General features: G+C 49.3%; 1 protein-coding gene and 1 pseudogene across 2 annotated transcripts in view; one reads left to right on the forward strand and one right to left on the reverse strand.

Annotated features, from left to right (window-relative positions):
- The first annotated feature begins 248 nt into the window (after positions 1 to 248).
- The window catches only part of STIMATE (STIM activating enhancer), a 51,526-nt gene continuing 39,189 nt past the window's right edge, over positions 249 to 12,585 (forward strand). The window contains exon 1 of one of the 2 annotated variants that reach the window (XM_074344748.1): positions 249 to 555. In XM_074344748.1, the coding sequence (XP_074200849.1) occupies positions 396 to 555 (160 nt within the window). In that variant the 5' untranslated portion in view covers positions 249 to 395. The remainder of the gene's footprint in view (positions 556 to 12,585) is intronic. The other variant, XM_010969053.3, reaches the window with a different exon arrangement.
- On the reverse strand, positions 9,026 to 10,716 carry LOC141573777 (NADH dehydrogenase [ubiquinone] flavoprotein 3, mitochondrial pseudogene; annotated as a pseudogene).

The raw sequence follows: 12,585 nt of genomic DNA on the forward strand, positions 1-12,585 counted from the left end.
CTTTATCTTCGGGGGGGAAAGAATTTAGTTACAGACCCCCCTGTTCCTGCCCTCTGGACCTGAGCTCGGAATCCCAGGGCCCTTACTCCCTTCGGCACAGCCGGGCTCACCTGGTCTGTTACCTGTAGTCTGGACCACGGCCCCGCCCCCTCACCGGGCCGGGGCCCCGCCCCTCTGGCGGGGGGAGAGCGGGAGAGGCCAAGGCCCGCCCCCACGCCGGGCCGAGCCAATCAGGCGCTGCGATCTCAGACGTCGGGTTACGCGCCGTGCCGAGTCGGCCGTGGGGCGGAGGTACCGGCTCCCGGCTCGGACTCGGGGTTCGGCGGCGCGGCTCCCGCAGCCAGCGAGGCCGGGCGGGCGGGCGGTGGCGCCCAGCGCCCCTCGCCAGGCCCGCCATGCAGGGCCCCGCCGGGAACGCGAGCCGCGCACTGCCAGGCGGGCCGTCCTCCACCGTCGCGTCCGGGGCCGGCCGCTGTGAGAGCGGCGCGCTCATGCACAGTTTCGGCATCTTCCTGCAGGGGCTGCTCGGCGTCGTGGCCTTCAGCACGTTGATGCGTGAGTCCGAGACCCCCGCCCCTCCTGAGGCCTTGCGCCACGAGCCCGCGGGCCCTTCCCGGCCTCGGGGACCCTCCTCCCTGAGGAGTTCAGGCCTTGGGGACCCGGGCCCTTTGGCGGGAGGTGTCCTCCTCCCGCGAGCCCAGGCTGAGCATTTCCAGACGATGGGGAGCTCTGGCCCCCAACCCAGGATCCTGAGCCCCTCGCCTTATCGCTGCAGTCTCTAGCCAGGGGTCACCCATGCTCCGCTCCTACTACCCGCGCACACCTGTCTTCTGAGATTCCCTTCTCCAACCGTGTCATTGCGAATGAAAGCTACCTCACTTTTCAGCTTGCGGCCATGACCCCCCCCCCCCGGTGGCATATTCCCTTCTGCCAGATCTTAAAGGCTCTTCTTAGCCTCCACTTCGCACTTTGAATCCTCATCCCTAAATGCCCAGTCTGATTCTGAGCTTTCTTCTTCACCTTCACTCCTCCAAGATTTACTCCCGTTCTCATGTAAAGCCTGCCACCTTGCAGTATGTGGCTTATTAGGCCGTGCATTCGGTTCCCAGTACTATCCCCACTCTCGACATCCCTACCCCGACCCCTCCCGCCCCGTCCCTTCTCAGTTTAATTTTCTGTTTTGGTCGGAGCAGGACCCACCCAGACTGCCTTCTTCCCCACATCTCCGTTTTCCTCTCCTCTTCCTAAACAGGCCCACCTTTTCCGTCTCTGTCCCAAGCTTTCCTAATTAAGTTGTATCTCGTCTCCCCTGGCAGTTTCCTTTCCCAACCCACTCCACCTCCCCCCCAATCACTTTTATTTGTATTTCAAGTATCCTTCCTTTCCATAAGACTTGGGCAATTTAGGAGCTTAAAGGAGAAGGAGACTCAAGAGTCCGAGGAGGTCTCAGAATCCTTGTGTTAAGTCACCAGTGACCCTTCCTTGAGAGTTTCATGATGAGGAAGAAAGCCCCAGATGGCCCTTCTGGAAAACAAGAAGTTCCAGTGTGTTATGTGTGCCACATGGTGAGGGGTTATGTTGTTTTCTTAGTGCATCCTTCCCTTTATTAGAAGTAACAAGAAACTTCAGTTGGCTTTTAGGCCTAGTGCCCCTGTGATTGCATTTTAGGGGAAGGAAGGGTTATAACTATTTTTACAGAGGCATTAATTCCCAAATGACAAGTTCTCAAAACTTCCCCACTGTGCTCACATGGGCAGAGTGGGAAGTTCCTGCAGGAAGTATGCTTCTTGGCATTCGTGAAGGATCCCGCAGCTGGGTGCATGTGTCTTGTAGGGTCCAGTAGCTGGAGTTACAACTTTGCTTGTTTATGATGTGGGACTTGTTTTGGTCAATTCTCCCAGGCTTTAGGTAACCCCAAAGAAGCTATTATTGGACACCACTTTTTTTCTGGTTGCCTGGCCTTCAGAAGTCTTGTAACAGGTCCCAGGCTGTATATGTTTGCTACTTTTTCTCTCCTTTTCAGTCTTTATTTGCCTTGCTATTTTCCCTGCTGAACAAATACTCACTTGTTCCCACAGTAATAATTTGTGCCAGCTTAGCCAAAATCAGCTGCTGATTTGGGTGCATGAACTGTATGTGTGTGTTTTCGAGACATTGTGCGTGGGTCTGCACTCCCCTCCCCACTTCTCTCTCCTCCAGCTGGCCTTTCTTTCTCTCTGAATGAACTCTAGGCTTAGTTTTTATCTGTTCCCTAACTTAAGATTTCTTAGCATATCCCTGGCTGTTTTCATGGGTTTGATGCTGATGGCCCAACTTATTCCCTAGGGCTTGATAGGTGTGATTCAGAGAAGGAAATGTGATTATGACGGGGCAGAGTTGCTCACAGCTGAGAAGTGTGCCGAGTTGAATGTGTTCAGAGTGACGGTGCTAGTCCTGACAGTCTTCAGGGACAATCCCTTTAATCTTCAGTGAGAGCACAAGTGCAAATCTTGCTGTGGTCGGTATTTTCTGTATGCAAAGACAGGACTAGGAAGTGGTCTCTTGCTCAGTGTAAGGCTAGATGTGGAGGGAACTTGTGGCGATGGGTAGTAGGTCCTGGGACAGTGATGAATAGGGGTGTTAGGGAGGTGAGTTGGAAAGGCTAGAACTATGCCTGCCCTGGACACTGACATGGGGTTGAGCCCTATTCCCCCACCTAGGAGCAGACAGCAGGTCAGGGAGAATCCCACTAACTGGGATCCTTTCTCATCTCTTAAACTTGTTCTGATGAAGTAGGACAGTGGGGCTTTTCCATTTTGCACTGCTGGGAAGAAAAGAAAATCTCTAAGGAGCTGCTTTACATTTTGGAATGGACTTTGTGGGGAAAGGGAAGAGGATGGAGGTGGTCTCCAGGAAGTGTACCTGCAAGCTCTTTGGCTTTGTCTGGGCTTTTGGTCTTCCCAGTCACAGCACCTGTTCCTCAGTCTGGCAGAGCTGCTGTCAGGAGTGCCAGGCTCCCAGACAAGACTGTTCACTTGTAGCCCTTGAGGGAGGTCTGGGTTTGTTAAAGTTAGGCCACTCCATTCCGTTGTTAGTTTCATCAAGTATGTCTTAAATACCAGTCATCTCTCCTGAGCAGTTGAAACTAACAGTCCCTGTGTCCTCTTTGGAATCTCAGTCTTTTCCCTTCCAGGCATTTTCGTTCCCCTGGGCAGTGGGCTCGTACACTTCCGACACTTACTCAGTTTTGAAAACAGCAGATACTGTTCTGTTTTCCTGTTGGACCAGCTCTGTTCTATAAGATAGACCCATTTTTCTGCCAGACAGGCCGTGTAGTATTTATCATCACTTAACATCCTGATTTCGGTGAATCCTCAGACCGCTGCCTTTATGTTTCTTTTTCTACCCAAATAATCACTTTTTTCTCCATTTACAAGTTGCTGTGTTTTGTTTTTATTTTTTTATTGAAGTGTAGTTGATTTACAATGTTGTGTTCATTTCTGTTGTACAAAGTTGCTGTGTTTTTTACCTGGAGATAAAGGCTCTTACACATCATATATCTCAGGAGAGGATTTTGATTCTCAGGGTTTCTTATCCTGGCACTTGGTTCACTGTGTGTGGATTTTCAGATATCTCAGTCCAGGCAGTTGAGAGTTGGTATGCAGGTTGATATATCTAGCTGATTCTTTATGCTACATAAACATACAGACTATTACAGGCCACTGTCCGTGGGCATGTCCCAGTGTCAGCTTCACCTTGTTCAGGTGGTGAGCTTTCGAGAGGCTTCAGCTAAGGTACCCTTTGTGTGTAAGGAAAGCCCAAAAAACCCAGAGGAAAGCTTATAAAGAGACTCTCCCCTCTGGGTTTTCTAGAATGTCATTTGAAAGGCATTGGGTGTCTAAGTAGAAAGAAATGCTTTAAGCGAGGGACCTTTGTCATGATCTCCGTGCCAAGCGGTTCTCTTGCTTTGGTGGCTTTATCAATAGTCTCTTGACTCCACGAAGTCACAGCAGACAGAGCCAAGCTATCCTGGAGCTTGTAAACTGTCCCAGCGCTGGTCAGTGGCTCAGCCGTCAGCCAGAAGTCAGTGTTGGCCAGTATGTGTGCTGCCATTTGTGGTTTTTTACTCTCAGGACCTGTGAAGGCAAACTCAAGCCCCCTTCACCATGAACCATCAGTCCTGGGCTGAAGTGTGGATAGAATTGGCTTTTAACAAAACAAGCATTTTGAGAGCTCAGGATAAATCTACCTATCTATTTTCATGTTACAGATTTGAGGATTAGCCAGCTGGGAGAAGGTGTCAGTGTTTTACAAGAACACTGCTGTTCTTGAGAAATGATAGCTTTTTTCCTGAGGCCCCAAAGTAACATCACAAACCAGTCAACCCAGCTTTGAAACCTTAATCTCAAGTAAGAGTCCCTGCTGTTTTCTCCCGTGGTGAACTGGCCTCCCTCTGTGTTCTGCACAGACATGTTCTTGTTGGGACAGCCTTTCCTGGGATCACCTCTCTCCACCTCATCCCAGTTTTTATCTTTAAAAATGTCAGCAATACAGAAAAGCTGAAAAATAATGCAGTGAATACCTATCTGTCCTCCACCTAGATTCAGAAATTGTTCACATTTTGCCACATTTATCTCTGTATACTTTTTTGGGTGGGGACAGGGGGAGGCTGATGCATTTGAAAGTAAGTTGCAGCCAACATCACACTTTATCCCTAAAAACATCAGTTATCTCCTAAGAATAAGGACAGCTTTCTGCATAACCAGTTTTGTGATCACACCTAAGAAAATTTATAACTCTACAGTATCATTCCAATCCATATTCCCACTTCCCCAGATGTCACAGGAGTTTGTTTTTTAAATATGCTCTGATCAAGGTCTACACATTGCATTTGGTAATCTCTCCTAAACACACACGCAAACACACACTTTTTTTTTTAAACACTGCCTTTTGAAGAGTCCTGGTCAGTTGTCATGTACAGTGTCCCACCTCCTGGAGCCGTCTGGGTGTTGCCTTATGGCGTTTAGGTGGTTTCTCTGACCCCTGTACTTCCTGAGTTTGGTCTGGAGAAGCTGTTAGATTCTAATGACCTTTTTTTTTTTTACACCGAGAGCACTCCATGAGCCGCACTGTGTGCTTCGTATCACACTGTTCCAGGTGGCACGTGACATCAGGCAGTCCCACTATTAGTGATAATTAATAAGGCTGATTACTGGGCTGAGGAGGCAGGACTCCAACTCTCTCCCTTGTAAATGTACATTTTCCACTTTGCAATTAATGATTATCTTTGTGGTGGTGATACTTTGAGATCTTGTCAACATTCTGTCCATCAGTAACTTTTCACTCCTGGTTAGCTAATGAGACCCAGTGATGGCTGAAATGGAGCTGGAGCTTGTGGGCCTGGCACTTAACACACACTTAATAAATGTCGCTTTCCTTTTCTGCCCACTGAGTGCCAGCCAAAACACAGGCAGAACATCCCTTTTCTGTCCCTGGCTGGTCTTGTGTCCACAGGGGAAAGGAATGTGGCCGACATTAGCCCAGTGGCTGGTTAGGGAGTTTTGAATTTTAGAAAGTTTTCAGGTTTTCTAAATGCTGACTTTTGTGGTAGCATTTATCCATAACGGTGACTTACTTCTTTATTTATGATAAAACTTCTTTAATTTGGAATGAAATCAGAGCAAGGGGAAGCTGTCTGAGTTATGGGACAATCTGAGTTGTAGAATAAAGCAATGAAATGCATTTTTTAGCCTTTTAAATACCTCTGTTTGTCAAATGTTGCCCTGTAAGGGCCTGCCAAGCCTCTGCTGCTTTAATGATCCTGCATTTAAAATCCTTTGCAATTAGTATAACATTTGCATGAAGATGAAGTCCTATGAAGGAGATTTACAAGTGGTTAGAAATAGCAGGATGCCTGGCTCTGGAACCGATCGACCTGGCTGTCATTTCTGCTTCTGCCAGCCCCCAAATTTCTTGAAGCTTTGGTGTTCTCCCCAGCAAGATGGGGATGATGATTTTTCTGAAACTGCAGGGATTAGAAAGATTGTCTGTAAGGAAGCTGGGTCAGTGTCAGGCACACGTTGGGCCCTCTGTAGTGTGTGTGTGTGTGTGTGTGTGTGTGTGTGTGTAGGCGGTGGTGAGTGGGTGTCATCACCTCATTGTTATTACAGCATCTGCATTCATGAGTTCAGTTGGAGAACGTTTCACTAGTGCTTGAGTAGCTTGTTTTCTGAACTAGGTTAAACATTTCCCTTTCTATCTTATTTGCTCAACATCTTTACCTTTAACCCTCTTCTCTTAGACCGTGTAATAGTAAAAGAAAGAAACAAACAAAAGTAACCCAGCCAGTGTAGCCATTGTCAATTCCAAATTAGCATGCACCCAAACCAGGTGGCTTTTGGTGTAAGTAAGAATCTCCTTCCTTCACCTGACCCTTCCTTGTGTTTTTGCCTGCAGAGTCTCACATGGGCCTTGAGAGAACAGTGAGTGGACTGGCGCAGCCCACTTATAGGTGATGAACCCGCATCTGAGTGCCTGGCTTCACTGGCCCCAGGTCCCGTGGTAGTGGCTGGTGGCACCGTCCACTCCAGCCAGCTTTCCTGCCACTAGCTCTTTACTGAGTCCCTAGTGTGCTGTCTCTTGTCCTCAGTACTTGACGTGCTTCACAGGAACCTGGGAAAGAGGGGTTATTTTCATTTTACAAACAGAGACAGTGAGCAGGTGAAGTGTCTAGCACAGGGTCCCAGTCGGTTGGTACAGAGCTGAGATGTCAGCCTGTCCCTCAGATCCCAGTCGTCCTTAGCCACTTTTTCACCCGTTTCCACAGATATACTTCTGATTACTCTGTATAGCTGGCTACTTCATCTCATTTTTTTTTCTATTTGAACAATTCTGATTTTCTTTCTTAATAATTATTTTTTATGTCCAGAGACAGTCTGGTACCTCAGACTGATTTGTGGCTATTGATAACATTAAACATATAAATTTGAAATGACCTACCAATCATTTCATGCATGTGTGAGTGACATCGTAGGTTTGCTTTTCTGGCCTAGGTCTTTGTGCAGGTTTTCCCTGGCTGTGTGGGGATGTTGATCCCACCCTGGGACTGAGGTCCAGTGTCTGAGGTAGAGCCTCCCAGAGCAGCAGGGGTGGGTGTACCTGAGTCCATTCAGTAACTGTGAGGAGGGATTTCCAGGGCCCTCAGTGGTTTTAGGTTACCTGCTAGTTTTCACAGAATTTGTTTCCCTGGTGCTCTTTGACTGTAAGGATAGTAGTTAATATTCTTAAGAGGTAGGGATGGCCCTTAAGAGTGACCCTTCTCTTCATATTTGCATAGAAGTGGTCCATGTGCCTCTTTTATTAGATCATTCCACTACTAGGAAGTTGTCCATCTAACCCAAGATTTTTCAGCTTGACACCACTGACACCTTGAGCCAGATAATTCTTTGTACTGGGGGCTGTCCTGTGCATTGTAGGATGTTTTGCAGCATCTCTGGCCTCTACCCACTGGATGCCAGTAGCTCCCCACCCACTCCTCCCATCGTCCATTGTGACAACTCAGACTATTTCTAGACATTGCCCAGTGCTCCCTAGGGGAGGAAAATCACCCCTGTTGAGAACTATGTTTGTTCAGTTTGTGGATTAGTCGGCAGACTCTCATATGATCTCTAGCAGAACAGATCAGAAGGTCAGTATGTTGCCCAGAAGGATGAGAACGGTGAACTGTCAGGATCTGGGTGCCAAGCATGGTGCTGGGTGCTACCTTGTTAAAGAAGAGCCGAGACCTAGTCCCCCATCCTTGAGGGGCTCACAGTTGGAGTGGGCTGCAGGCATGCTGACAGATTATTCCGGTGCAATGTGAGGAGGACTGAAGATGCTTGAAGACACTTGAAAGTCAGGAGAGGGATTCTGCCAGGAGACCTGGGGAAGCGCCCTGAGGAAGCACTGGTAAATCACAGCACTTTAGGTGAAGGAGATATGAGGGGCTCTCGACAGAGGTGAGGGCAAAGGTCCATGTAGGAGGCCATGGGTGTGGCCATCGGTTCTGGCGACTGGAGAGTGTGCGGCCAGAGGCTCCCAGGGCAAGAGGCAGTGTAGGGATTCCAGAGAGCCTTCTCTTTCAATGGTGGTACTAGGGATTGAACCCAGGACCTTGTGCGTGCTAAGCATGCGCACTACCACTAAGCTATACCTACTCAAGCCTCAAGCCTTCTTTATTCAATTTCAGGCCTATTTTCTACAACTTGCACTTAAAAGGATGGTAAGTTAAATTAATGGATGGCAAGTCAGGTTCTGCATTTACCTCAGACTCCTTTTGGATTGTTTCTTTGAGAACCTTTGTTTTAAAGCAGTTTCATCACGTCCCTTTAGATGTCATAGGGTCCCCCTGGGAAAGGCCTGCTGTTTGTGTCTTTGGGGCTGCAGGAGTATAAGTGGGGACCCAGTGACCTCCTCCCAGCCTGCATCCTGTTGGCATTGCCTCCTGAGGTAGGCGGTGTGACAGGAACGGCTTGCCGCTGGGTGCCAGGCCTTGTGTGTAGCCTAGCTAGTCCTTGGCCACCCTGAGCAGTGGGTGCTCATGTTATCTCCATCTCATAGAAAAGTTCAGGGAGGTTGAGTGACCTGCCCAAGGTCACACAGCCAAGTGAGCGGTAGAGCCAGACCGTGTTGCTCTGGAGACACTGTTTTCAGCTAATGAGGGAAGCAGCCGCTTGTTGTCACCTGGCTCCCGTTGACGGTCGCCACACTCCACTGGAGTGCAGAGGAAGTGGAGGTGCTTCCACCGTGGGTTTTTGGTTCAGCCTCGGTTGTGAGCAGCTGTCCGTTGTGGTCACAGAGACTAACGCCCAGGTGGACGAATCCTGGGAACCTCCAGCCCCTCGCTCTGTGAGCGTGGCTCCAGGCTGTGGTGGAGCTGGGCTGTGCTGAAGAACATCGCCTCTGAGAGCTCCAGCCATCAGCACAGCACATTCTAGAACTCCTGCACCATCACAGCAGGATTGTCAGCCCCAGAAATGGCCTTGCCCGTGAGAAGAGGGCTTCTCGCTTGAGTTACCACAGTCCCATCTTCCCATCCGACATGGCCTCCCCTGTGTCCTCTCCGTGGTGAGGGGCATTTTGCGCCGGAGCCAGTTCCCCGAGCCGCTCTGTTGGGGGGAGGGGGGCGGCGGCAGGAGCTGGCGAGGCCGGGCCTTCCCAGGGCGCCGAGTCCCACGGGGGCGGCGGGGAGGAAGGGTCGCTCAGCCAGTGTTTTCCTGGGCTCTAAAATTTCTTCTAAAGGCTTGGTGTCGAGTATCTGTGGTTTTCCCTGTCACCAACAAGTGACGGGTGTCAAGAACTTTCGTGCTTTTCCTTTGTTTTAATCCTTCACGGTGCGGCTGTATGCACGGTAGGCTGGGACACGTCAGGACCAACCTGCGTTTTCATGTGTTCACCTTTCTCAGGGTGCTTTACTCCCCGCCCAGCTTTTGTTCCTGGGCTTTTCCCGCCTCTGAAGTGCATCAGTGTTCTTCGTGGGCTTTTCTGTTTTCTGAGGAAACGTTTTCACTCAATAACATGAAAAATGATGCAGAGAGACGAGGCAGTGACAACGCCTGGGTTAAAGGACACAAGCTGAGCGGCAGTCCTGTAGAAAGAGATGAACCTTGCGCACCACGCCTCCTCCAGCCCCGGCTGCATGAACGCCTTGGTCCAGGTGACATCAGAGTAGGGAAGTAGTTTTCAGTCTGGGCAGCGGGTTGGAGCTAAAATGTTTGCAGGTTGTTCCAGCAAGCACGGCCGCCTGCACCCACGTGTGTGCCTAGTCTGCACATGGAGCCGAGACTCAGTAGGCGCTCCCTTGACCTGACGTGCAGCACACATGGGCTGCTCCTGTCTGGCCTGGGTTTGCTGTTGGGGATTCCAGGCAGCAGATCTGAGGACTGCAAGTCGACTGTTTCCACCACTTCCCCACCCTCAGTCTGAGCTCGGGAGCCGCCTGGGATCCAGAAGCACAGGAAATGCTGGTGATGAGAGGCAGGTGTTGGGGTCCTGCAGGCACAGTGCAGGGAGGCTCAAATGAACCTGTCAAGAGTCCTCCCTATTTCTTTTGTTTTTGTTTTTGTTTTTTTTTAACTGGTGAGCAGATTTTATTTTTGCGGCAAGAATGCAGGACAATGGAAGATTTATCTTTAAACTGGGCTCTCAGTGGTGAGGTGACTCCCGTCCTGAAGAGGGCTGAGGCATCCTAAATTTCAAGAGGTCCAGGTTGAGATCTAAGATGCTGTAGTCATGATGCTGGAGATTCTTGTGGGTGATGGTGTCAGATGGCTCAATGGGTAGGGCCATTTGCGGCGACCTGTAGAGTCCTTTTTGGTGGACTTTGCTTCTTGGGATCCGGTGGCAGTCCATTTTCATTCTTTCCTGATTCTGCAGAGAGAGAAACTGTAGAGCAAGTCCTCAAAATACTCGTGCTTCTAGCATGATCTTCAGCGCCCCAGCTCATCCTTGCCGCAGCAGAAAGGAGGCCACCATGGCTGCGACTTGGTGAGGGCCGGGCTCCTCTCTGGTTTTACAGTTCTGTCCCCAAATTGCTCTGTGAGAAATTTCATCAGTTACTGGCAAAAAAAAAAAAAAAAAAAAAAACTAATTCTCTTACATGAAATTAGAGTAAACAGGAATGTTAAATTGCCTCTCAGTCCACTTAGCAAAAACAAATACTGGTTTGTTTTTCTCAACGTATGTTTAAATGAATAATTTACCAATAACCAAAATGGGTAGAAATCTCCAGAAAAACATCAAACAAACACTGTAGTCTTGCTGAGGGCCTGCCTGAGTTTGCTGCTGCGGCTGGGACAAGTGTCCTGGGCACAGCCATTTCACAGTGACCTTGTTCTCCCAGCAGTGGAGGTTCTCTGGCTGGGTCAGTGTGGACCTGACTCAGGCTGATTTTGAGGCATGCAGGCGAGGAGAGATGGGGTCAGGGGGTGCTATCTGACCCTGCTCACAACAGATGAGCCACCAAACTGTACCAGGAGCTCCTGGGTCCTTGCTTCCACTGGCCATGGCTGCCAGTGGTGTTATGTGGTGGGTCCTTCTTTGCCTGGGACTATGGTGGGGTCCTGGTGTCCTGAAGGACAGCCAGGTTCCTGCTCCTGGTGCCTTCATCCTCCTTTTCTGAGATCTTGCTGTGCTGTGGACATTGTAGCCACCACGATCTGCCCTGCAGCCCGGGCCAAGGGAAACAGCCATGATAACAGACCCTGTGCTGCGGGAGGATGCCACCTGCTGCTCTTCTCTCATCCCCTATACCTGCCAGACCTGTCCCCGCTTCCTCACTCTTACCACAGTCCTCTTTCCCCTAAATACTTTTCCTTCTCCTCCCCACGTGCTCTGCATCTTGCAAGAAGCACCCTCTAATGATCTTAGCCCATACTGCTCTCCTTTGAAGCTATAGGACATGCAGTCTGTCCTGTACAAGTTAGGCCTCTGCATGGCTCTGCTCCTCACTCAGCTGGGCTGGATTGGCTGCCAGGCTGGTAGCTGGCGGTCTGGCTGGGTGCTTGAGGTCACCACAACTTTAGACAATTTGTCAAGCTGGAACAGCTGGTCATCCTTTCTTTGTCTTCTTATTGATGCTTTTATAGAATTCAAGCCAGAATGTCCTAGATTGGGTTTGTCTGATGTTGTCTCATGATTATATCCAGATAATATGTTTTGGTAAGGATGCTACATTAGTGATGATGGGACTGCCTCAGTGTGTCAGACCCAGAGGCAGCTGGTGTTGGTTTATACCAGCATTGGTGGTGTTCCCTGACAACTTGGGTAAGGTGGTTCCTCCAGGCCACTGTGAAGTTAACCCTTTTCCCTTGTAATTAATAGGTAAATTGTGGGCAGATGTTTTGAGACCATGTAAAAATGTAGGATCTGTTTTCAGTCTTCCTTGTAAAGCCTCCTCTGGTTGGGAGGTCAGAGCCACAGGTTCTGAAGGTGCTTTGGATCTGGTGACAATACCGAGTCACATTTGTAGGGTGATTATTACATGCTGAGCCCTGTTAGTGCCTTACTCATTTACTTCTCACATTAGCCACATGAGGTGGGTACTCATGTTTTTCTATTTTATACCTGGAGAAACTGAGGCACAGAGAGGTTAAGTGAATTGTCTAATGTTGCAGTGGCCACTCAGCGGAATTCTGGAATTCATACCAGATGGGTCTCACTCCAGTGCTGGGGCTTTCCAGGGCTGTGTGTGCAGTGTTCACATGCAGTTCGTGACTCAGAGATACTGCCCCTTTCACCTCTGTGGGCTTCCCATCTCCTGTGTATCTGGAGTTCTTCAACACCATTTGGTTCTCCTTGTCCCTCATCTGCTTGGTTTTTCAACAAGAGCATCATTACGATCATTTTTCTAGGCATAATAAGTGGACCAGGAAGAAGCCCAAGGTTTTTCATTTTGAGACAGGAATCCAGTAGGGCTTGTCATTGAAGCCGGAGGAATCTTTCCTATGTGGATAAATTTAACATTTGAGCCTGTGCAGAAGTAGATGAAGAGGTTTTTGCCAATGAAAGGGCCACTGGTATAGAACTCACCCTTCTCTCAGCAATCAGAAAACAGACCACAATATCATG

Source organism: Camelus bactrianus, chromosome 17 (assembly GCF_048773025.1).
Source record: "Camelus bactrianus isolate YW-2024 breed Bactrian camel chromosome 17, ASM4877302v1, whole genome shotgun sequence".
NCBI lineage: Eukaryota > Metazoa > Chordata > Mammalia > Artiodactyla > Camelidae > Camelus > Camelus bactrianus.